The sequence below is a fragment of the Helicoverpa zea genome, chromosome 2, assembly GCF_022581195.2.
Source record: "Helicoverpa zea isolate HzStark_Cry1AcR chromosome 2, ilHelZeax1.1, whole genome shotgun sequence".
Taxonomy (NCBI): Eukaryota; Metazoa; Arthropoda; class Insecta; order Lepidoptera; family Noctuidae; genus Helicoverpa; species Helicoverpa zea.
Genome location: NC_061453.1, coordinates 196301 through 222319, shown reverse-complemented (window position 1 = coordinate 222319; position 26019 = coordinate 196301). Strand labels below are relative to the sequence as shown.

The window sequence follows — 26019 nt, the reverse complement described above, 5'->3', positions numbered from 1 at the left end:
TTACGTCAAATGTCCGGTTTTTTTTTAATCTTTGTCCGGGTTCGACGAAATTCGAGATGGCAGCCCTGCTCACAACCATTAGGCCGCGTTTCCACTGACGCGGAGCTGGGCGGAGAGGAGCTGAGAAGAGCGGTGAAAAGTGGTCAGTATTTCCACTGAAGCGGAGCTGGGCGGAGAGGAGCGATGAAGATTTTGAATGCACCTAGTGACGTAACGAAGACAACTGACACACTGCACCCGAGTCACGCACCGCCCCGCTGTCCTCCGCTCTGCACCCCAATGCTCGCTGTCCTCCGCACTGCACCGCCTCGATGTATGAATATTCGCTCAGCTCTGCTCCACCCCGCTCGTACTGTTTCCATTGAAGCGGAGCGAAGATTTCAAGCATAGTCATTGGTCAATTTGTGCACCGCTAAGCTCCTCTCCGCCCAGCTCCGCGTCAGTGGAAACGCGGCCCTAAGGCTGATTTACATTGAGTCAGTAACTGACGTCAGTGTAGGCGCCGAAAACTGACGGTTACAGTCATTGTACTGACTTCAAATCAATTTACACGATGGCAGTGCCGGGTCAGCACTGACGTCAGTTACTGACTCAATATAAATCAGCCATTAGGGGTGGCAAAAATTGGATGGCCTACTAGCGGCAAATTTGTAAATCCACCACTGTCTACAGTGTTACTAGATATGTTTAGTCTTGTATAAGAAACTGTCTAGGACCTAGACTCTAGTGTTCTAAAAAATAACGATCTTGTATCGCCATTTCGCAAAACCGGAAAAATATTTATGAACAGCCTTTGTTCACAAATGCCTATTACATAAAAGCCTATTACTTAAATAAAACGAAATTCTTATTCATATATTATATTTTATTGGAATTAAAGATCAACTTAGTAATATAGGTAAACAAGTAACAGGAACTAGCACCTGAAATGATAAACTAAATAACAAACAATGGTTACGTTTAAACAACAAACGAGTAGTACTAAGGTAACAAAAAGCATAAATGCAATTATTAGAGGCAGAGAGCACGCGAAGCTGGAAATCAAATATTACATAAATAAAATAGTTACTGATAAGAACTAAGAGCAAATAAGAATTGATAAGAGACAGTCACAGGGCGATAGCGAGCGCGGACAGTCGCCGCTGCAGACAAGTTACACAAATAGTTACATCATTAATTTCACCATTATAATCAACAAGTCTAATGCAATAAGTGCACTACTTCACATAACAGGTAACCCTATTCATTTTTGTTTACCTTACAACATTATACACAAGCAATCTTTTACGAATTATACACCCATTGTTCTTGTGTATATTATTGTAATTTGTTACTTTTATTTACTCTATTATAGTTATTTTAAATCTCTAAATATCTAATCAATACATAAAGAAATAATACTTTGTAGTTACATTGTGAGAAAACATATCATATAACATCTATTAAGCCTAATTATTCTGCAATCTTAAGTAGGTCATATTGATAAATAATTTATTGAATATGTTTGTGGTTATTATTATTGTACTGATACTTTAATTTCAAAGGGTATTGTTATTTTCCGAGTTTAGTCCCGCATGTAGGGGTAGTCGATATCGCGCAGAGGCACGAAGGTCTCTTTGATTGACTGGGGTGTGGTCCAGCGCATCACGTAGCCAGGCCCACCTGCCTTGTCGTTTGTGCCGGACATGCGACCCCCGCCAAATGGCTGCTGCCCAACAACTGATCCTGTTGATTTGTCATTTATATAGAAGTTCCCAGCTGTCATCTTGAGCTCATCAAGAGCCTTTTGCAAGAAAGTTTTATCCATCGCAAATACTGCCCCTGTTAATGCAAACTTGGTTGATGATCCAATGAGAGCCATTGCCTTGTCAACTTCACGGTCATCATAGACATACATAGTAAGCACGGGCCCAAAGATCTCTTCAGTCATAAGTTTATCATGTGGATCCGAAGTTTCAATGATAGTGGGCTGTACAAAGTAGCCTTTGCTGCCATCAAATTCACCTCCAGCAATTATTTTATTTTTTGGGTTGTTCTTCGCATTCTTTATGTAGCTGGTAATTCTATTGAAGGCCTTATCATCAATGACCGCTGCTGCAAATACTTTGAAGTCTGCAGGATCGCCTATCTTTAATTTGGAACGCTCTTGAATTAAGCCATTCTTAATTGGCTCAGCAAGAGATTTGGGAACATAAATCCTTGAGCAGGCTGAGCATTTTTGTCCATTGTATTCAAATGCAGACCGAATGGTGGCAGTGACCACAGATTGAATATCAGCCGAAGGATGCACAAAATGATAATTTTTCCCCCCACACTCTCCAATAAGTCTGGGATAGTTACGATAACGACTTAGGTTTTTTCCAACTTCATTCCAAAGCCAGTTGAATGTTGGTACGGAACCAGTAAAGTTGATACCTGCCAGGTCCGGAGATGATGTGATTGTGCGTCCAAAAGTAGGTCCATCTGCTGGAACAAAGTTGACAACTCCATCTGGGAGTCCTGCTTCACGCATAATGTTAAAAATCCTCCAGTTAGATAAAAGAGCTGTGTCTGAGGGTTTCCACACTACACCATTACCCATGAGAGCAGGTGTATATGCCAAGTTACCCCCAATAGCTGTAAAGTTGAAAGGACTTATAGCTGCAATAAATCCATCAATACCACGGAAACGTAGAGAGTTTCTTGTGACTGAAGGGTTTTCAGAAATAGGTTGGTACTTAGCATTCTCTTTTAAGAAGTATACATTGAATCTGAAGAAGTCAATTAGTTCTGCAGCAGAATCAATTTCAGCTTGGATGACGCTCTTAGACTGACCCAACATGGTGGCAGCGTTGAGCTTTTGCCTGTGGGCACCAGCCATCAGTTCAGCAGCATTCTGCCAAATACGAATACGTTCCTGCAGCGGCGTGCGATCCCAACGCGCCTGGGCGTCGACCGACACTTTAATAGCCTTTTGTATGGTTTTTTCACTTGCATAATAGAACTTGGCAATCTTCTTGGAATGATTGTGTGGCATCACTTGAAACCGCGGCTCGCCCTCCCGGATACTCTCGCCGCCGATCACGATAGGCACCTCCTCGGTGACTGCGGCGGTCTGCTTCAGCTCTGCGGCCAGGGCGGCGCGCTCGCCGCTGCCCTCCCGGTACTCCAACACTGGTTCATTCTGTACGCCAAAGTCTTGGAATTTGGGCAATTCTACAATACTCGACAGCGAGCGCTCCAGAACGCGCCCTGCGCGTGTTGTCCTCGTCCATACGCTTAACATCTTGGTGTAGTTCACTAATTCTTTCCCTTGGTACAATAAGAATTTTATTCACCTTATCCGTGAAAAGTAATGTCAAGCTCTCGTTACGTAAACCGTGTCGTTCACAAACGCTCAAGTCTAAAACGCGCGGATACGGTAACTGACGTCGATACTTGTTTCCACGGAAGCTGTGACCTTCACTAATCCATCACATTTTGTTTGCAGTGAAAAGAGTGGCACATAGCTATATGTAGGTTTTACAATATGATTTGATTGAATTATTTCACACTTAATTACTCCAAGAATCACAATAAGTTTCAGTTTGACATTTCTGACTGAGAGAACCGATGATGTTATTAAAATCGATACAGTAGGTATGGCAATATTTTTGAGATTCTTTTATTATATTCGATATTTTTTTATATACAGCACAACTATACTGAGCTTTTAATAGACCAGAGATTACTAATGCCGACGGGGATTAGACTAGACTTGAGGTTCTAGGGCTAGTAGACGATGACGTTTGCTACTACCGACCCGAAGCAAAAGAAAGAAGCACTGCGTGCGCGATATGCGCATTGCGCAACCAGCTGCGCATAATATTTAATGCACTGTGTTAAACTGTTCTTGGTTAAAAATATATTTATAAGAGAAGGATTTTATATGTCTTTAATTTCTGCTTATTCTTTAAGACGAATACTTCAACTGATAGCGGGAAATTCAAATATAAAATAGTTTTTTGAACAGGTACATGATGATAATGGTAAACCAAGTTTACACTATTTATTAGATTTAATCGAATCTCATAAAATGTTTTCAAAATAAAAATAGGCGATTCCTCCGGAAACTGTCTTCTGTAGAGCAATGCTCAGACAGATTTTTTGTTTTTAAAAGTCGATTTTTTTTTGTAAAAAAGATCGGTCACAAATTGTCGGTGGTGGGCGGGCAGCCTTAAAAAAAAAAAAAAAAAAAAACGGCCAAATGCGAGTCGGAATCAGGAGGCACGAAGGGTTCCGTACCATTATTTAGAAAATGAGCAAAAAAAAAAAATCACGTTTGTTGTATGGGAGCCCCCTAAAATATTCATTTTATTATAGTTTTCAGTATTTGTTGTTATAGCGGCAACAGAAATACATCATCTGTGAAAATTTCAACTCTCTAACTATTACAGTTCATGAGATAGGTACAGCCTGGTGACAGACGGACGCCCGGACGGACGGACGGACAGAGGAGCAAAAATAATAGGGTCCCGTTTTACCCTTTGGGTTCGGAACCCTAAAAACGACAACAGTCTTTTTAGAACTCCGACTTGAGCGGGAAAGTGGCAATCTGATGTGGATTACATTTACATACTAGCTGTTCCCGCACTTTCAACCGCCAACCTCTCAAGTACGAGTGCGAGGTTCGAAAATAGGTCAGGCAAGTAGGTACCAATCCAACTTGTTTAAGTTTGTATGCACCTACTGACTAAGGATATCTTAGATACCAATGACTGTGTTTCGGAGGGCAGGTTAAACTGTAGGTCACGGCTGTCATTGAACATCCTTTGCAGTAGTTACGGGTAGTCAGAAGCCAGTAAGTCGGACACCATTCTAACGAAGGGGTATTGGGTTGCCCATGGGTTGCCGGGGTAACTGGATTGACGAGGTCAAATAGGCAGTCGCTTCTTGTCAAACACTGGAACTCAGCTGCATCCGATAAGACTGGAAGCTCCCAACTATATTGGGAAAGGCTCGGGAGATGATGACTAGCTGTTCGCGCACTTTCTTCCGCTTATCGTCAGGATTAAAAGGCTTATTTCTGCGCATTCGCAGGAAACAGTACCGTTGGCTTGCAACGTGCTTAATATACGAACTGCGTGCGTGGGCTTATACCTACGTGCTCATCTTGAAGTCTCGCCACAAAAAAATAGAAGGCTCTTTAGAGAGCACAGGAACACGCATCTTGTCATACCCGAGATCAAGAAATAACTCCACCGACCGCTGATCTTAATTTGATATAGGTCTAGTTATTTCAGCGCAGGGACTACATGAAGACAGGCGCTATCAGCGCACCTTTAACGCATGACTACCTATTTACTGTTTTAATTATTGTTCTGAATTTTTATTAATTATCGGTCTTACCTCTTTGCTTTCGAACAAAGTGTCAATAATCGCAGTATGATATGTAGTCACAAAAACAAACAGAACTTCTATTTTTGACATAGTAAAAAAATCGTTAGGTAAAAACTCTCTGTAGGTTTAAAATTCAAAATTATAGTGTAAAGCAAAATAGAATATTGAGCGAGCATGATCCGAGTGGTGTCAGTAGAGCTGCGCGTAGTGTGCCGACTGTGCGGCGTGGTGCAGGTGCGGCTGATGGCGCGCGCGGCGCGGCCGGCGTCGGCGCTGCAGCCGCAGTGCTCCGTGTTCCCCAAGGCGCCGCGCAACGAGCGCGTGCTGGAGCATTGCGCCGGCACCCGCGAGCGCACCAGCCTCACGCACGAGCTCACCACGCTCAGCCGCAGCCCTGAGACCATCCCTCTCATCATTGGCCCGGAGAAAACTATTTCCGGGGATTGTTGCGTGCAGCCCATGCCATTTGACCATCAGCAAATTGCCGCGTACTACCATCGCGCGTGGCCGGATACGATCACAATGGCCATGGAGATGGCCACGGCCTGCCAGCCCAGCTGGGAGCGCACGTCGGTGGACGAGCGCTGCGGCATACTAGAGCGCGCCACTGACCTGCTGGCCGGCGTGTTCCGCCAGCGCGTCATCGCGGCCGCCATCATCGGACAGGCGATGACGGCGATCCAGGCAGAGCTCAACATGTGTCAACTGATTGATTACCTGCGGTTCGGATGCTATTTCATGCGGGAGCTCACCAAGGGTAACAGCGTGATCGACGGTGGCGAGCAGGCAATCAATCACAACCAGTACCATGGCCTCGAGGGATTCTGGGCGGCCATCACGCCGGACAATTCGCTCGCCCACGCCGCACAGCTGGCTATCATACCAACGATTTTAGGCAACTGTGTGGTCTGGAAGCCTAGCGACCACTCGGTACTGGCGTGCTACCGCGTGCTCGAGTGCCTGCAGTGTGCGGGGCTGCCTCCCGGCGTCATCAACTTCGTGCCCGCCGAGGAGAACCGATTCTTAGAGGCGGTGTGCTCGAGCACGGACCTGGCGGGTATTACCTTCGGGGGTACGACACGCACACTCGAACATATATGGCGCACAGTTGGGGATCGCATACATAGTTATCTCCGGTTTCCGCGTGTCGTTGGCACGGGCAGCGGGAAGAACTTCCACGTGGTGCACTCGTCCGCCAACCTGTCCAACGCCGTGGCGTGCACGGCGCGCGCGGCGTTCGAGATGGCGGGGCAGAAGGCGACGTCGTGCTCGCGCGTCTTCGTCGCCGAGTCGGTGCTGGATCGCTTTACGCAAGCCCTCGCGCAGGTGGCGCAGTCGCTCGTGGTCTGCCATCCGCTCGACTACAGATGTTTCACGTCAGCGCTCGCTTCGAAAGACGCATACTATAAGGTTTTCCATCTACCTATTATATTTATATCTTACCTAAACTTATCTAACGATGCGGTTTCACAAAACAAACATAAGGCTAGGAACTGAATTAGATCATACAATCTTGAGTCACCCAGGGGCACGATTCTGCTATTTTACTTAAGTGGCCTTCGATTCACATCCGACTGAGATCCAATCACGACTCAATTACCTACGATTAAAGCGTATGTGGCATTCCACTATTTTTTCTTTAAAATAAACGTTTTTATTCTTTTCTGTCATTCGATAATGAATCACATAGTCTGCAAATTAGGTACCTACTTACGATTGCAATATGATTGTAGAGCAAACTACCGTATAGGTAGACCAAATGGTAGACCAATCGCAAACCAATCGAATGTCATTGGAATACGATTGGTCTTTTATTAGTAGCAGAATGCCCGATATGGTTAAAACTGCTATTGCGATTCAATTTCTATTCAATTTTGAATTCTTACGGGCCCCTGATTGTAAGGAGAAACCGCATTTACCGCATCGCTTGCTCGTCACTCGGCTAGGTATTCTGCTCATAGTTATTGTGTTTTGGGTCAGAGTAAGAACATATTAGTCGATTAAATGCGGGTGTAGGTGTGCTGCTACCTGGAGCGCGCGGCAGCTGACAGCACGGTGCGGCGCGTGTGCGGCGGGCGCACGGAGCCGGCGGTGGGCTACTTCGTGGAGCCCACGGTGTTCCTGGTGCCCGAGCCCACGCACGAGCTCATGTGCGACGAGCTGCGCGGGCCCGTGCTGGCCGTGTGCGGCTTCCCCGACAACGACCCCGACGCGCTCGTGTGGGCCGTGGCGCAGACGCACTACGCCATCACGGGCTCTATATTCGCTCGAGTGAGTAACCGCACGATCTCGATTACTGAACGATAAAAGAAACGCCTGAACCGCTTTGGAGTACAAATAAATGCCAGCTAAAAAATTGTTATTAGGCAAAAACTAACACATTTATCCCTATTAATATTATAAATGCGAAAGTAACTCTGAAATTCTGTAAAAATTATAAAATGTTATATCTGTCTGTCTGTTACGCTTTCACGTCTAAACCACTGATTGAAACTGACTAACAAAATAAGGTAAAGACATAGAGTTGACCTTGAGAAATAACTTAGGATAGTTTTTATCCCGGACTTTGACTCTGAAATATATTCATACTAGCTTTTGCCCGCGACTTCGTTCGCGTGGAATAGTGACTTCCGGCAGATTTTTGGTTTTACCCACATAGTTCCCGATCTCGCGGGATTTTTGAGAAGTTCCCGCTCCCGCAGGATTTTTGGGATAAAAACTATCCTATGTCCTTTCTCGAGTTCCAAACTATGTCTGTACCAAATTTCATCCAAATCGGTTCAGTAGTTTAGGCGTGACGGAAGACAGATAGACAGAGTTAGGTATTATCGCATTTTTAGCATGGGTAGTTTTGCCCGTTTACATTTTTCTGATGGATTTTCCGATGAATTAAAACAATAACATGAACCGAACACGTGTAATGACACCATTGCGCGATTAACGCCATCTATCTACGGAGCATAGGAACAGCTCGACATTTGACCAATAGATGGCACTGTATGTCCGTAATAAATTTTATTTTTTATTTTTTGTAATAAAAACTATCCTATGTCCTTTCTCAAGTTTCAAACTATGTCTGTACCAAATTTCACACAAATCGGTTCAGTAGTTTAGGCGTGAAGAAAAGAACAGACAGACAGACAGAAAGACAGACAGACAGACAGACAGACAGAGTTACTTTCGCATTTATAATATAAGTTTGGATAAAATGGGTACTTTGCAGCATTTTTTTATTGTACATAAGCTCAGTTTGGAATGGGTTGTTTTCCATCAATGATTTCAATAAGAGTAGATGACTGAAACGTGAGTGTGGGCGGACGCAGGACTCGGCGTGGGCGCAGTGGGCAGTGGGCGCGCTGCGTGACTTCTCGGCCACGCTGTACCTGAACGACCGCTGCTCCGAGGAGCTGCCGGGCCAGCAGTCGGTGGGCGGCACGCGCAAGTCCAGCTCCAGCGGCGCCAAGGTGAGTGCGGCGCGGGGCCCGGGGCCCGGGGGGCGCGGGGCCCGGGGGGCGCGGGGCCGGTGCTGAGCTGGACGTGTTGCAGGCGGGCGCCATGTCGTACCTGCTGCAGTTCGCGACGGAGCGCTCCATCAAGGAGGCGCTGCGCACGAGCTCTGACGTCACCTACTCCTACATGGACGAGATGCCGCCCACCGTCGTGGTCAAGTGATGCTCCTGTGCTGTTGTAGTGGATGCTATGTAATAAAACGTCAGTTTGAGTCGGTTCCATGTTTTATTGCAAATCAGAATGTTTACATGTTGGGTATAATAGGATGCGATAGCGCGGCCCGGCTGTCCGCCGGCTGCAGCGTCTACCATCGGCATCTATCGACTACTAGTAATGATTACATATTATAACTTCTTTTGTACACGTTCCTTATAAATCACTATCAAGATCTCACCGGTGCGCACCTGAGTTTACTTACAAAGAATAATCGCAATATATTGCATTAGTACATATCAGTTAAAACTACTACATTGAAGAATCACCTAAATGTCATAATATGCATAAAGTACGATATAACTAGGCATTGGCAAGTGTCGGCCGGGCGGCCTGCGCTTGCGCCGCGGTCAGCGCAAGCGTTACAAACAATATTATATAATTATGACACTGTGACAACGTGGCCAGTACGTGTCGGCCGGCGGTGCTGCGGTGCTGCGGCACCGCACAGCTCCTAGCTATCGATGTCGGTTACAATAATACTCACTAACTAAAGGAATCTAAACACATTTTGTATCATTATTCATTCATTATAATATACCATAAGAAATACTATAAAAATATACGCCTTTTGTTTCAATTATACATTAAGTTTGTTTGTCATAACAATTCAGTTAAATGTTGTAAATTTTTATAAAATTGTCAATAAAAGACTGTTACAGTACAAATTAGGAATGCCATGGAATGAGTAGAGCGCGATCACAATACAAGGGCGAGCCGCGCAGCCCGCGGTCACGCCTCACAGCTTCTATAATTGTCTATGCACCCTCATAGACTTAGTATCAACTAATTATATCTACACCCTATTATATTAAAATACATAATTATATTTAAATGCTTCCAAATGTCAAAAGTTGCGTTGTCGTTATCAGCTAATCAGTCGGGCGTGGTTACCAGTGATAACGTGTTGTAGGTCGACAGCAATGTATCGACAGGCACCTACGGATATGACTCGATGCACGTTAACCTACGCGAAGTACTTGAGCAGGCTGCAGCGCCGGAGCCGTCGCTCTCGTGTCTCTGCCATCCGGAGTCTCGACGACCTGACCAGTTCTCAACGTTAAAACCTTCATAATCGAACCGCGGCTACACCTATTTCTAGCTAGCTACAGCTAGGTGCAGGCGGCTACACTTAGTTTTATATTCGTATCTTCGCTTAGAGGTAGGTGCAGCCTTTATCGTAGTATAGCGGTTAGAACTAGGTACAGCCGCACATCGCTCCGCTCCGCCAGCAATGTGCAGCTGCACCATGTAGTTAGCAGATCTAAAAGGACATCAATAATACTTAGTTATTTGTTATACAAGAGTGCAAAGTTGCTTTTTGACCGCGGGTTGAATTTGGATGACCGAGCAAGCGAAAATTGGAATCCTGAGCGATAGATAGCGAGGGAATCAAAAGAGCACAAGGTGAAAAATCTTTGCACTCGAGTGCAACACTTGACTTTTGGAAGGGCTTAACGACACCATGTCGTCGGCATAACTGATATTGTTGACTATTTGACGGTCTATTGAGCAACCGACGTTGATGTTGTTGAGCTCACGAACCAATTCCCTCACATAAATATCAAATAACATTATAGACATTACATTATAGTTATCAAATAGGGGAGCTAAGTCCCCCCTGCCTGACTCCACAATTTAATTGATAAGGATGAGTAGACTATCTGCCCATTTTACATAGTTAGTTTGATGTCTATGTTACAGCCAAAGTAATAAGTCTGCATATTATACATATAATCTAGCTATTATTTATAATATCTACTCAATTTGGATAAAGTGATAATTGAAACAGAATTAATCACATTAACTAGCAATTTTATATAATATCTCCATAGACTTAGATAATGTAATAAAACAAGTAGGTAAACGTTATTATTTCATGTTAACTAACCAAAGTGTCTGGTAGCCCACTATATGGACGGCTCGGAGGACATGGTGAACCTCACAGTCCTGGTGTGCCCTGCCTGGGAAGGGCACCGCCGTGTCCTCGTCAAGACAATAGGCTACGATCACCTCTCGTGCTCGGCCCTGGTTCAAGCCATGGTCCGGGGTGACCTTAATATAATTCGAATAAAGCTAGTTAGCACAGTGCAGGGCAGCCCATAATAGTAGCGAAAAGTCACCTCTTTGAGGTGTGACTCGGGCCACTATGTGGACGGCCCGGAGGACATGGTGAACCTCACAGTCCTGGTGTGCCCTGCCTGGGAAGGGCACCGCCGTGTCCTCGTCAAGACAATAGGCTACGATCACCTCTCGTGCTCGGCCCTGGTTCAAGCCATGGTCCGGGGTGACCTTAATATAATTCGAATAAAGCTAGTTAGCACAGTGCAGGGCAGCCCATAATAGTAGCGAAAAGTCACCTCTTTGAGGTGTGACTCGGGCCACTATGTGGACGGCCCGGAGGACATGGTGAACCTCACAGTCCTGGTGTGCCCTGCCTGGGAAGGGCACCGCCGTGTCCTCGTCAAGGCAATAGGCAACGGTGACCTCTCGTGCTCGGCCCTGGTTCAAGCCATAGTCCGAGGTGAGAGGTAATGGGATGTTGTCGTCACATGCAGACGCTAGAGAAGTTCACACCTCTCATCCCAGCTGCTGCCATGGACGAAGAAGACACCCCGGGCGCCGGGTGTCGAGTGACGTCTCCCGGCCACCGTAGGCGTGGGGTTGTGGGCTGTGAGTTTCGGTTGGCTCCTCGTCCTTCCGTCTCTTAGAAGACACGGGCCCGTCTCGGCAGCGCGCGTTGTTCCACGCGCTCCTCGAAGAGATTCAGCAAACCCCAGTGGGTTTAAGTCACTAACAGTCCGACACACCTTCACGCTGCTAAACCACAGCGGGAGGAATCATTTGATGATTTATCATAAAAAACGTCGACAATAACTTAAACCGTTTTTAAGAATTAGTCAGTACCAAGTTGGTTATACCTACGATATTTATTACTTTGGCCAACTTTGACCAGCTATTATGAATAATATCCAGATAAAGTAATTAATTTATCACATTGTCAAGTCAATTTGGGTAATATATATAATGATCAGTGATTATGTATAATATATATTTAATCACTATGGCTGTAACATCTATACCAGTATTTGAGAACATTTATTATACCTTGCGGAATGCTGTTTTCTCTCAGGTAATGATGTCTGCAAATTCCTCCCAGCAAAAACATAGTAAGTGGTGTGGTGGGTTTGGGTTTGGGGGTTTTCTTATGTAAAGGACAATGGGCACAAATATATGGGACCTGGTATACCCCACCAATAGCGATGTCATACGTATCATTGGATAGGCCTTTTTATGTGGAACAACATTTACTATGACAGCTTTGCTGAAGTGTTTGTCCGTTCTGAGGTATAGATCAAAAACTGTGCAAAAGTTAAACTAAAGTTAACTTAATAATCTATTGATATCTCAAGTTTTTAGAGGAAAAGCTAAGTTCCACTAAGTGTAAGTCTCCTAAGTCCTACCTGCTATACCCGTTAGAGTCCATAATTGTTACTATTATTTTTCATTTCAACCTATACTGTAACCTATAATATCCACATTTCGTTCATACGTTACTTTGTACATTTAAATAATTCAATATGATCTTATTAGCCTTTTCCCGGCTATCTTGCGGTCGGCTTCCAGACTAACCAGATGTAATTGCCTCTCTGATCTCCTTACCCCAGTAATCTGGGCAACTCGATACCTCTTCGTAAGATTGGTTGCCAGTCTCTTTGTCTTCTGTTGTTACCCATGTAAGACCATGGACCGACCGCATCAAGCGTTTGCTTATGATCCTTATTATCGATCGACACATGTGGCTCTTACTCAGACAAGAGTTTCTCTTTCTCATGATCATTAAATCTTTCTCATTCGAAAGTAATGATGAAAAGTAAAGAAAATAAAAAAATAAAGACATTGGTGTTATTTTCAAAGAATATCAGATTACAGTGTTGATTAGCATTGTTTTTAAGCCATATCTCAGAACGGACAAACAATAGAACAAAGCTGTCATAGTAGGTAAATGTTGTTCCAGTTTAAAAGACCTATCCATCGATATGCATGACTTTGTTATTGGTGGGGTTTATCATTATGCCCAATATCCAGTTGGTACAGTATAAGGTTGAAATGAAAAATAATAGTAACAATTATGGACCCTAACGGGAACAGCAGGTAGGACTCAGGAGACTTACACTTAGTGGAACTTAGTTTTTCCTCTAAAAACTTGAGATATCAATAGATTATTAAGTTAACTTTAGTTTAACTTTTGCTCAGTTTTTGATCTATATCTCAGAACGGACAAACATTTCAGCAAAGCTGTCATAGTAAATGTTGTTCTACATAAAAAGGCCTATCCAATGATATGTATGACATCGCTATTGGTGGGGTATACCAATCTGACCAATGTCCTTTGACCTTCAAAGAGTGGTGATTTTCAGGCTAGTTTGAATAAATGACTTTTTATCTTTTATCGATGAGTCAAACTTTAGAGAGGCCAGCGGGCACAGTGCGAGTACCTGCGACGTGTGACTAGAACAGCAGGTCCGTGGCGTGAGTCCGCGCCTCGCTCCACGAGCGCGCGTCCGCGCCGCACGGCCGCGCGTCGCCCGCCTCCGCCTCCGCCTCCGCCTCCGCCGGCTCCTCGCCCGCCTCGCGCGCCTCGCCCTCCGCGCGCCGGGTCACGCCGAGCTGGAAGGCGGCGCCCGCCGTCTTGTGCGGCGTGTAGCGCGACAGTGCCGCCGACGCTGCGAACATGCATGCGCTCTGCTGGTGACGGTGTCCACCTATAGGGAGCTTCGTACAGACTTGCTGTTCCGATGTGCGCGTACTGTAGCATAACCAGGAAAGATGGTAGAGTCCAAAATGTGATTACATTGTGCACATTGAAAGGTCCAGTTTGTACGAAGCTTTCCGACTACATACCAAAACCATAAAACAGGATCGGTATGTAAACAGTCACAATACTTTATAGTTATCATGTATGGGTATAGCGAATCTAAATTGTATCTGTTCAATTTCTACACAGTGGCGGCGTAGCATGGCGCCTGCGACGACTTTCTATTGAGCACCCTCAAAATATACTTAACGACAAATACAATGTTTTTCTTCTTATTTTTCAATGAAAAATATAGAAAAACCGGGAAGCCATGTTGGATTCGTGGTAGATCATTAGTAAGATTTTTTTAACCGACTTCCCAAAAAGGAGGAGGTTCTCAATTCGTCGGGATTTTTATGTTCACCGATTACTCGAAGACGCCTAGACCAATTTACAAAATTTTTCCTCCCAGGTGGTCCCATAATCATCAGGTCAGGATCTGATGATGGAAACCCTGAGAAATCGAAGGCAACTTTCGAAAATTGTAGGCATACGTAGGATAAAAACTTGACACTAAGGCGTATGTCTGATAACAATACGCAATGGTGAAGGTTTGAAGTTGACCTGATGATGGAGACCAGAGAAGGTCAAGGGAACTCGACAACTGAATGTGTGAACTGCCTCGTGTTTGGGCCTATATTATTCATATTGACGAGACCTTTGCAACAGTGAAGGTTTGGAGCTGACCTGATGATGGAGACCAGAGAAGGTCGAGGGAACTCGACAACTGAATACGTAAACTACCTCGTGTTTGGGCTTATACAGGAATGAATTTTAAGCAGTGCGCAAAAAAAAACTGGTGGTCCAGAATCTTTAACAGAACATTGAGCCCCCACCCGAGTATATTTGTAGACGTTCGGTCATGCTTCTCTACTTTCATCCACACGAGTCTAAGCAGCACACTCGCATATAAGTTACCTTTTATAATCTAAATAGCTTCACCGTTCGGGAGATTCCACAGACAAACACGTCAAACTTATGACACCCCTTTTTATCCGTCAGTTAAAAACAGAAAAAAATGCAACGAGCAAAAAAAAAACATCATTTTAAAAAAGAAATTTCAAAAAATAATCTTCTTCCGTCCCTGTTCCCGTTATCTGGGGTCGGGTCTCCTCCCACTACGGTGCCAGGTTGGTCTATCCTGTGTTGTCAGTTTTGGCAATTGGGCTTTCTTAAGGTCTCTTTCGATGTTTGACCACCAGGTCAACGGCGGGCGGCCTCTACCTCTCTTTTGTTCTGGCAAGTTTAGTGCGATTTTTACTATATGGTCTTCGTCTCATCTCATAATATGGCCATACCATCTAAGGCGATTTTCCGTCATTTTGTCAGTGATTGGTGCCACTTTAAAGCTCCCCCTTATGTATTCGTTCCGAACTCTGTCCATTCTGGTCCCCCACCTGCCCAGCGCAGCATCTTCATTTCATTTACATGTGCTGTCTGTTCATGCGTTTTCTTGACTGTCCAGCATTCGGAACCGTACAGTAAGGCGGGCCTGACGGCTGTTTTGTACACTTTACCCTTTGTTCTTATGGGCATACGAGTATCACACATAACTCCTGTTAGTGACCGCCATTTCTGCCGCGCTACATTTACACGGTGTGCAACATCGGTCTCTACGTTGGCATCCGGCGTTACTTAAACTTGTTTACTGTGGGGATAGGTGTTGATCCAATACATACAGATTCAGGAGTTGCATTTCCGCTAAAGGGGCATTTCATGTACGCCGTCTTACTTTTGATCCCTCGGAGTGCGTACTTAATCAAACTTTTTATGATATGTCAGAGTCAGCTAAAACGGAAGAAGAGATATTTAAAATCACTCGCGAAGATCCTACCGCGGGGGGTAGGATCTTCGTGAGGGAATTCTTCATTTATTAGGTGCTCATAGTATTCTTGCCAGCGTTGCATAATTTGTGTATTATCCGTCAGTAACACTTGCTCCTTGCTCTTAATATATCTGAGGGCACGGCAGTGCCCCAGCCAAGACTCGAGCAAAGCGGGCACGGCCGTACCATCTTTTCTCGAAGCGTTTCGCGGCTATTTCAGCCCCCTGTATCTTCCATGTGAACAAAGCTAGGAGTTTAGGTTTTCGATGACCAAGAGTAAGTATTAGAACAAGCTCAGTCTCAAAATTACAAGACATTTGAATAAATAGTTTACGAGCTATGAGCGATCAAAGTTACACCATTTTGTCACTGACTCACTGACCGATCATCAAAAGTCTAAGGTACTTCTAGCAAACTTAGAACCTTCAAATTTGGCACCAAGATAGGTTATTAGCTACATATAAAGGGAAAATTATAAAAACCTTAAAACTTAATAAAAAAATAGGAAACAAATTTATATTTGCGGTTTTTCAAGAACATTGTGTATGAATTTTGACTGCATTGATAACTTTGTTATTTATTTATGTACAAAATGTTACTATTTGTTTTATTGTTACGTAGTGTGGTGTATTGTTATTATGTTTAAGCTAGGTTAAAATGAAATGAATAATGATAAAATCTTTCATATTAATGCAGTGCGACAAATACTGCATGCTCGCATGATAGATGGCGTTGTCCTGGTCTAAATCGCGCTATGGTTTCGTTATATAGCTTAGTATAAGTAGTTCTAAAAAAAAAAAACAAATTTCATGTGATAGCGCCATCTACCTCTGAAATAAATCTCTTTCATTCTTAAAGATATTCGATTAAAAAATTCGACAATTTTGAAATTTTTTAGTTTATTTAAAAAAAAATGTTGTGTACATATTTAGTTAGTTGCATGTAAGTTAATTTAATTTGTTATACCTATACTTAGAGAAGAAAGAGACCTACAAAAAATAAATTAGATCCCACCAAAAACATTAAATGTAAAAAAAAGCCAATCCTCTACGCAATTCCTCCACCGTAAAAAGTTTTGAGATCGCATAGAAGCCAAGTCCTGTTCAACTTTATTTGTAATAATAAATCAATATTTTGTGACTATATCAATAGTTTTGTTCACATTACAATAATATTGTCTTGGCCGTGAGCACAAGTTAAAAGTCGCTCCTTGAAATAATGTGTAAATACCATTGAATTGATAAATTCTATATGGACATGATTTTACGATTGGACTGATTATGGACTGATTGGAATTTGAGATCACCATGGACTAAACATAAGCCATAGTACATGTGCAGTTCATTGATGTTGGATGATACTGACTGACGGTCATTTAATAACAATTAAATAAACTAAAAGTATTTAATTCTGTAATATTAAACTTCATGTTTGACTTTCCCCTCTCCAAGATATGCTGTATTATATTTGTAGTTTATTGTGCTCATGGCCAAGTCAATATTATTGTAATGTGAACAAAACTATTGATATAGTCACAAAATATTGATTTATTATTACAAATAAAGTTGAACAGGACTTGGCTTCTATGCGATCTCAAAACTTTTTACGGTGGAGGAATTGCGTAGAGGATTGGCTTTTTTTTACATTTAATGTTTTTGGTGGGATCTGTTCATTTTGATATCAATTGTGGCCTGATGTCTTTGCTTGGCAATTTTAAATATCTCTTTTTCCGTTTTAGCTGACGCTGACATATCATAAAAAGTTTGATTTGCATGCGCTCTTTCCTTCGCTATACAGGTTTTTGCATGTCTCTTAGCTTATCTATATTTATCCTTATCATCATCTGATTGTGAACTTTGCCAAGCTTTGAATTGGGTTTTCTTGGAAAGTAAGGCCTGTTTTATTTCGTCATTCCACCACGTGGAATCTTTTCCAGAGCGAAAAGGCCCTTTAGAAACGCCCAATATTTCTGCAGCTTTCGTTCTACAAACTTGGACCACATAGTTTCAGCTTGAATGTGTTCATTATCTAAATCAGCCTCAAGATAGCTCTTAAAAATTAAAAAAAATAAAACAAATTAAAAAAAAGAAATATCTACTATTCTATGAATTGATGCTTAGTATATCCGTGGCAGACAGGCCAATTGGCCGCCGCACATACGGGTATTTTGCACTCCTAGCCGGGCGAAGTTACTGACTTCATTAAAAACGTACCGTGTTTGATACCTCAGAGCTTTTTTATTGTGAGTTATTTAAGGGGCTGAATGCCGAAATTGGCTTGCCTCAAACAATTTTTTGGCCAAATCTATACAGTTTCTGACGGTGAAAAAAAAATATATAAATCTTGAACATATTTCTGAGAATCCTGTTCATTTTAAAACACGTTGTCGAAATGTTTTCTTGATACAAAAAATTGTGAACTTACCTCTAAAATGATCTTCCAACAAAAATATCTGTATTACTTATCAACGTACATTGTTAAAGTAACATTAACGAGTCCATATGTAAATACAGAACTTGGTTAATTTTTATTTTTGATTACTCACCTCGTGTTAAAGCTATTAATTTATATGTGTGTTACGAACATCGCGTCAACAGGCTTCTCTCTCTTTCTCTCTCAAAAAAATTCCAAATTTTAAATTCAGAGAGAAAGAGTGTTTTGGGTGCATTCAGCCTTTTAACCAAAACTATTATGGATTATCATAATACAGGTAAAAACAGTTGTTAGATTTACCAATGTTTACGTGTATTGTAGGTTCAAAATCAATTTTAAAGTGCAAAATTTTTGAACAGTTTTTTAATGAATAGTACTTTTCAGTGATTATAATTTTCTTCCGAGTGCTTCCGGCTAACGATGTCTGTTGTAACGTATTACAAACACTGTCAGATGATAGATATCACCATAGACATAATATTAGTAAACAGGACTGCGCATATAAACCCAAAAAACGAGCCGAGTGAAACAGTTAGTACGGAGGCTGTCTGTCCCTTTCTAATAGGGTGACTATGAGATTAAGCTATGAGAGACAAATCCGAATTTGCTAAGATTATTAAACGCAGATTGGTATTGAAGTTTTAACTTACGCAGTTTGTGACCTTAAGATACTTATAAAGGCTTTTAATAGCGGGAATTAGCAGTATAAAAGGAGGAAGATTCGAAGTGAAGACTGTTTTTTTTTGTATTTCTACTTCATATATAGACTGCTGAGCCATTTATGTCTCGCCTTTCTTCATTTTTTGGGAAGCTATAACAATAGTACAACAGTTTTAAAATCCATCACCCATATTTTCACTCATTACAAGAATTCATGGGCACCCTAGTTGTTTGGTTTACGAAAATGTTATTATTAGCTAACCTGTGGAACGATATATTGCAACCACCATAGGATTCACTTTTGCAAGTATAAACGCAACACTTTTTCACCATTTAAATAGTTTAAATTGATTTAATACAAAAAATATAAACAACATTTTAAACGCTGATTACGCGCCAAGAATGTTCAGGGTTACCGCTAGAAAAAAACAAAATAAAAATTTATGTTGTTTATGTTTTAAGAATAATAATTTATATAAATAATTATAATAAATTAATGTGATTTTTATTAATTTGTTGACTTACAATTGTTAAAATAAGATAAAAATATATGTGATTCAATTGTTTTTTTGGGAAGACAAAACTGTTGATCACAACATTTTTTTATGCTGGCAAGGTGTTAGAAAGAGACAAACGGCCTCCGTTCTAACTATCCCTCTCGCCTCGGATTTGCCTCTGTGTATTATGCAACAAATTTAGTACCTTATTGCGATGGAATAGAGTTCATTTTTGTAAATATATATTTCGAGCGTGCGCAATCTTGTTTATTATATTACATCTATGGATATCACACACATTATAACCCCGCGCGGCGAATCATGATCCGTATGACGTTTCAACTGACAGTAGTAATAGTGATGCGAAACTTCGATTAAATTCTGTTAGACAAAGGTCATGTCATTCAGCCAGGTCATTCGACGGCTTTATTATATTTTATTTTACTGTACATTAATTTTTATTAAAATTGCACAATTTAAAGAGAAGAATTTTTAGAATTCTTTTTGAATTTGATTTTAAAGAATTCATTTCCAGCTTCATGGAAAAATATTTAAAAGTTGGACATAGACCCACCCTATTTTTTTAATTCAGTCATATCATGTCTTGTTAGTCTGCTTGCGACTACTTGCGAGTGCTCTAACGCCTTGTATGCGCCACGTGTTTCTTTGTTAGCTGAGTTTTGTTTCTGTTTTCGCTGTTATTTGTTGATTTTCGGTTTTGCAAAATGCCGGGGCAATATTGTATGGATTGTGATCCGTCTTCTTTCTTCCAACAAATTATTCATATTTTGTTTATCGATGTGTCCCTTTTTTTCAGTATCAGTATCAGTAATTTGGGCTGCGACAAAACAAATTTAAAGTTAGTAGAGCCAGATCACAACTCATCTCCAATCACACTTTGACATTTAAAAAATGCCAAATTTGGTGATAAATGCAAAAATAACCATATGAAAAATGACGAAAAGGGTTAAAACTATCCAAAAAGTCAAATTATTGCCGCGTTGAAGCTCTCGAGAACTCCATAGGTGTCGGGTTACTAAACGATGATTTAGCTGAAAGCGAGTCATGAATTCAAAATTATTGGCCAAACGTATGTTTTTTTTAAAAAATGACCAGTTAGCTAATTATTGTTATGATTTAAGCAGGAAAGTGCTGCGGATACCTGAAAACTTTGGATTAGACAGGTTTATTTAATAAAATGTCCGTGTGATGAAAACCCGCTATTTGAACGCTCAGAGTCATAGATCTTAAGAGGTCTACGGAGTTTCCCAATAGGCGAGGTTATTTAAAATCAGTGATTACGAGACCTTAAGACCTCGTGCTCATAGTCTATGCGCTATTTTCTGTTTTTTCTAGAATTTCAAGATTTTTCAAAATGTCAAAGTCTGATAGGATCCGACTTGTGACGGTTTCGTCGCAGCCCAAAATATTGAATAATATTGATACTCCTCTAAACTGTGTTTGTTTATGAGAAAGAGTCATTTTAAACCGCGTGGGTACAATATCTAAACAATAGAGCGTTTTACGCAAAAATACCGAAACTCTTAACATTGCCATCAATCATCAGCATAGACCATTTAGAGCAGGTGAAAATTTTATCAAATACGCATAGTTTTTTAAAAATGTTTTGATGTAACAGAAAGGTACATTAATTATTAATGAAAACTGCATTGTTAGTTTTCTTAAAATCACGTCAAAAACTTTTCAAAACGCCCACGAACATCCTACCAGGAATTAGTCCAAAACAAAGTTTAACCAGTTTCTTAGCAAATCTACAAAATTCAAATTAAGAATACACTCTCACGCAGGTTTGGCTAACACTTTTGATGCTAGTAACATACTACAGCTATTAAAACCCTTTGAAATACACCTAAAGTCCTCAAAACCAAGATTTCGCCTAGGTGCCCGTTTTTTTTTGCAAAAGAGTTTATTAGTAAGTCCTACCTACTTTACAGCAGAAAAAACTGCACTTATAATTTCGCCCGGCTAGAAATGCAAAATACCCCTATGTGCGCCGCTTACGTCGCTACCGTGTCTACATCTGCCTCGTTCTAAGCATGAATTTAAGGTGTTGGGTTGAAATAAATTCTACATCGTCTGCATGCGCAGTCGATCGCACACAGAACAAATAACCATCGAGCGACCTCTACTCGTGCAGGCGCATTAACTTCTGCCACGCAAGTGTCGAAGTTGCGTGGCACTCAGCTTACAAGGAATCAAATAACGCGAGCGCAAAACAAAGCGGTGTCTTGTTTACTCAATCAAGCTCAATTTACATTGATAAATTATAATATGTATAATAAGTTTACTAAAATATTAATTGATGTAGATTTTCGTCGAGCATAGCGGGCGAGGCGCGATGTCAGACGAAGGTTTCGCCGTCCACGCAGTCCGGGCGCCGCGCCGGGCTCCGCGCCGGGCCCCGCGTCGAGCCCCGCGCCGGGCCGCACCATTGCACGTCTGTGGGACGCATACGTGCCGCACAAACAACCACTTGTGTAAAAATTGCGAATCAAACCCCCGCACTCAGTGTCTCTGAGTGTGTCCAAAAAGCAGCAATAGTCCCCTAACTTACTATTTATAGTATATTTGCGTTAGTAATAAATTTCCTTAATTCCAAACTGCGAAACATGAACCACGAAGAGGGAAGGAGGAACGCGCTGGGCTTACTCCCTCACGCTGTGAGTGCACATATCAATAGTGATACTTCATCTGTGTGGCTCGACTGTACCGTGAACATGTCACTTCACTTATTTATTATTTTTACAGAATTGTTTTGTTTCAGTGTCTTCATACTTATGTATGGTGTACATATATATATTATACCTACGTGACTGTTACTGAGTATCTGTGAGTAGGCACATTACATTTAGTTGAATCATCAACAGATTTTAGTTTCATGTTTTTACAGTATTCACAGAAACGAACTTCACGTACCCTTTTCTAAAGAAACATTATTAACTCCAGTCAGTAAAATGAAATTTCTAGTGTTGCAGGTTTTTAGTTCGTAATAAATAGTGATGTGGCTGAATCTAGTTTTACCAATTTAAGTTAGTAAACATTTTTCTTTATTTAATATTAAATTGCCTTTTCAAAATACTCTAACACCCCATTCTGCATTCACGGAGAAAAATACTGATAAAAGATATCCCACTACGTGCGTTTGAAGCAGAAGCAGAGGCAGGGGCAACAATCAGGGTCACGGGTTAAAATGGTAGCTGCACCTCTGGGTAACATAACATTTTGTCAAGTGGTTCATTTGCCGTACTACGTTACTTATGCCTGGCGCACATGTTTACAAGCTTTTGTAGGTAGAGTATCAATGCGAAAGCTGTGCCATTCTGATAAATTTAGGGGATGTATCCACATTTTAGATATCCTCTTCTTTGGAAGTGACATCGTCCATACACTATGGAATTAAGGCACTAAACTTGTAAACATGGCATTGGTTTGGCTCAAAAATAAAGTCGGTTAAGTAAGGTGGGGCGCAGCCGCGCGGCTCGCGGCCGACGCGAAGCTGTTCAAGTGCAGAGTACACGTGCGCCACTTGCCTTATCTCAATAATCGCGCTTGTCGCTGCCCCGCCAAGGCAACCACTTCGCACATGTTTCTAAACATCGCGCTCTTCATTTCATATTGCTCAATATAAGAATTATCCTCTTACAATAGATGTTTTTGATAGTATCTACTTATATACTTTCTCACAATTAAACGAGGTGGCAAAGAAACGAGACAGAGCAGGCTTGCTGCTAGTTGCAATCATGACAAAAGATAGTTGTGTGGTAAAGGCGGCAGAACGCGAGGGGATCGGGCGGCAGACGCGCGCAGGTACTTACAGATGTGCGTGTTGGCGGCGAGCGGCGCGTGCAGCGGCGACTCGGCCAGCTGCGGCGCCGCGGCCGGCTGCGGCGCGTCGCCCGGCGCCGCCTCGCACAGCGAAGTCTCCGACGGGTACTCGAACGTGCGCGTCAGCGAGTCGTCGAACTGCAGCTTCAGCTGGAACACCAACACATCACTCCTCACTACCGGGACACTCGCGAGGATGCACCTTACCAACCATACTCATACTATTCAATATTAATTATAATCATTGACTGTCACAGCCTTATTTTATTCTCATAAATGGGAAAGTAACTCTGTCTCTCTGTTTGTACGCCAGGACTACAGTAGCAATTTCACTGAAAGGTACAGAACTGCAGATAGTCCAGAGCCTGAGGACTAATATTTATAATATTAATATATTATTTATTTATTTATGAGCATGGAAGACTTACAGCTAAGTACATATAATAGGTAATTGTGTGACTAACTGACAGCCAATTACAAGTCTTCACTTCTAAAACTAGTTAAACATAAAAAAGGACAGTGGAACAAACTCAACACACTGCTTATAACGCCTGAGCAAAAAACAAAAAAAAAAAAAACAATAATTAAAAACGCAAAACCAATAACTTTGCTACAGGATTTTTTGAGGGAAATGTTAAGTATTAGAAATTGAATTGAAAGATGGGAACAAATAATTTAATTTTTAAAGAAATTCAATGCTAAACTCTTTTTCACCGAAGTCACACTTGTGTTAAATATGTCAAAGTCAAACTGCTTACACACCTTATTAAAATATCTACACACACGCACAAAATAAGAATTTTGCCTGTAATTTGTATTTGATAATGGTACGCTTAGCGGTGGATTGAACCTTTTGGATTTACTTGGCACATTAAAAAAGAAAGACGATAAAATTTCAAAACAATTTATATCACCTTGAACCGTTTTCAATAAAAATATGCAGTCAGAGATGTCACGTCGATTAGCCAGTGGTAAAAGATGAAATTTTTTACAGAGATTGGGGTAGTTAACTGATTGATACGGTACTCCTTGGTGATAGCAGGGATTCCATATTTCAGATGCATATTCCAAGTGGCTTCTAACATAAGTACAGTAAAGAATTTTTAAAGTTTTGGCTTTTGTGAAGCACTTAGATAATCGCATAACGAAACCCAGAGACTTAGAAGCTTTAGCAACGATAGCATCGACATGCTTATCAAAGCTTAGTTTGTAATCGTGATGCACTCCCAGATCACGAATAGTATCACATCTGGGTAAGACATGACCACCTAGAGTGTACGTTGTGGTTAGAACCGATCTTCCACGAGAATATGTCACAACAGAGCATTTGCTGGGGTTCAGGTCAAGCTTGTTATTTTTACAATAATCTTGAAGACTCTGTAAATCTTTTTGAAGTGCTGACATGTCCGCTGTTGAAGATATAGTTGCGTATATCTTCATATCATCAGCAAAGCACAATAATATTGGCTAGTTTTATCTGAGTACGGAGAGTATTTCCCTTGAGAAGCGAATGGAACCGCGAGCAACTGCTAGAAATGAATATTACATTCCTAATGGAATCAAAATCAATGTGTGCTTAATATTCTTGGCGAATTTAGTGAAAAGATGTATATTATTAATGGTAAGTTACCTTAGCGATGCGGTCCTTGTTGGGCCTGGCGGGCATGGAGGAGCGGCCGCCGATGAGCACGTTGTCGTTGACGAAGCGCACGGCGCACGGCGAGGGCGGCCCGCCGTCCGGCTCCGTCTCCGAGTCGGAGTCGCGCGCCAGCGCCTCCGGCCGCAGCACCACCACGCCCGGCTCGCCCGGCTGCCACAGAACACGTCAAACAGTTCAACCTCACTACCAATATGTATATTGTCGTAACCTTCTATTTAGCAAGTTAACGTCCGGACGGCAAACATCAAGGTGATGTAACGCCCCAACTAGCTAAATAATCCTGGAATGCGTTTTCATGTACCCCCGGCACAAGTCCGCCGACCGCTGATACATACACAAAACTTGGTTTCTGCGCAGTGACACGCGTAATAAGTCCTAAAACTGATTATCTCTACTTAGTGCCTCTAGCCTACTCTCACGATTTTCAAGATTAGGGCTGGTTATCACACTTTCTAGCTTCTCGTAACGCCTACCAAAGCTATGTCTACAAATGATAGTAGGGTAGGACCCTTCGAAACCCGGAGCGATCGCATCAAGCTAAGCTTATCCTTTGATCGCATCGTCCCGATGTTACTCTGCGAAACATTTTCCAAAATAAGTTGTGGACGATTAGCGGCGGAATCTCACCGAGGCGCGTCTCGTGACCGTGAGCAGACGCAGGGTTCAAGGGAACCGCGCCGGACCGGTGCCCTTCCCGTGCTCGCGGCCTCCTCCACTTACTGCATGAGTACCTACTGCAATACAGGACCGACAACATCATTATCCTAACTCCAACGACACCCAAACGATTATCAATACAGCAGATTAAAAAAGCTGTTTAAGTTCTACTGGCAATTCTGATCACTTGTTGCGCCTGTGACGACGCGGATGCGACGCTTTTTTAGCGAGTTCACGCACGAGATGGCTACCCTGTGTATTAATACATAAATGTAAATAGATATTTTTATGAAGACTAAAATAATGTTAACTATATTAGAAATTGGTTTAATTAATTGTGCTCATTGTTCTGATCAAATCATCAAACTAATATCAGGTTTTACTATCCTAATTGTATTTGGGTATAATTTAGGCGATCACCAAAAATATTTTTAAGACTCTAAGCTGAGGCACCAAATAAAATAAACAACTCCAAAAAAAATAAATTGACTTTATTAAAAGG

The 26019-nt window shown here is 42.0% G+C and overlaps 3 protein-coding genes and 1 long non-coding RNA gene across 7 annotated transcripts in view; 2 read left to right on the top strand and 2 right to left on the bottom strand.

Moving 5' to 3' along the window:
- The first annotated feature begins 566 nt into the window (after window positions 1–566).
- LOC124637912 lies at window positions 567–23454 on the top strand. The gene is made up of 2 exons (XR_006985304.1): window positions 567–1233; window positions 21684–23454. It is a non-coding gene; the product is annotated as an uncharacterized LOC124637912 (long non-coding RNA).
- Window positions 848–3990, bottom strand: LOC124637885 (delta-1-pyrroline-5-carboxylate dehydrogenase, mitochondrial). Its single transcript, XM_047174630.1, has one exon. The coding sequence runs from the start codon at window positions 3263–3265 to the stop codon at window positions 1565–1567; it is 1701 nt and encodes a 566-aa protein (XP_047030586.1). The 5' UTR covers window positions 3266–3990; the 3' UTR covers window positions 848–1564.
- LOC124637900 (delta-1-pyrroline-5-carboxylate dehydrogenase, mitochondrial-like) lies at window positions 4870–9084 on the top strand. Its single transcript, XM_047174631.1, has 4 exons — window positions 4870–6768; window positions 7375–7629; window positions 8682–8822; window positions 8905–9084. The coding sequence occupies exons 1-4, from the start codon at window positions 5533–5535 to the stop codon at window positions 9028–9030; spliced, it is 1758 nt and encodes a 585-aa protein (XP_047030587.1). The 5' UTR covers window positions 4870–5532; the 3' UTR covers window positions 9031–9084.
- The window catches only part of LOC124637867 (formin-like protein 5), a 50437-nt gene continuing 33492 nt past the window's right edge, over window positions 9075–26019 (bottom strand). For 3 of the 4 annotated variants that reach the window (XM_047174591.1, XM_047174608.1, XM_047174600.1), the window contains 4 exons: window positions 24831–25010; window positions 23191–23350; window positions 13581–13808; window positions 9075–10124 (listed from right to left, as the gene is read on the bottom strand). In XM_047174591.1, coding sequence (XP_047030547.1) covers window positions 13594–13808; window positions 23191–23350; window positions 24831–25010 — 555 coding nt within the window. In that variant the 3' untranslated portion in view covers window positions 9075–10124; window positions 13581–13593. Of the gene's footprint in view, window positions 10125–13580; window positions 13809–20043; window positions 20193–23190; window positions 23351–24830; window positions 25011–26019 lie in introns of those variants that run through there. The other variant, XM_047174619.1, reaches the window with a different exon arrangement.

Excerpts from the sequence above, each read along its gene's own strand:
- LOC124637885 (XM_047174630.1), bottom strand. The coding sequence starts at position 3,265 with ATGTTAAGCGTATGGACGAGGACAACACGCGCAGGGCGCGTTCTGGAG.
- LOC124637900 (XM_047174631.1), top strand. The coding sequence starts at position 5,533 with ATGATCCGAGTGGTGTCAGTAGAGCTGCGCGTAGTGTGCCGACTGTGC. Across the intron at positions 6,769-7,374 it reads CGAAAGACGCATACTATAAG|GTGTGCTGCTACCTGGAGCG; the intron begins GTTTTCCATCTA and ends ATGCGGGTGTAG. Across the intron at positions 7,630-8,681 it reads CGGGCTCTATATTCGCTCGA|GACTCGGCGTGGGCGCAGTG; the intron begins GTGAGTAACCGC and ends GGGCGGACGCAG.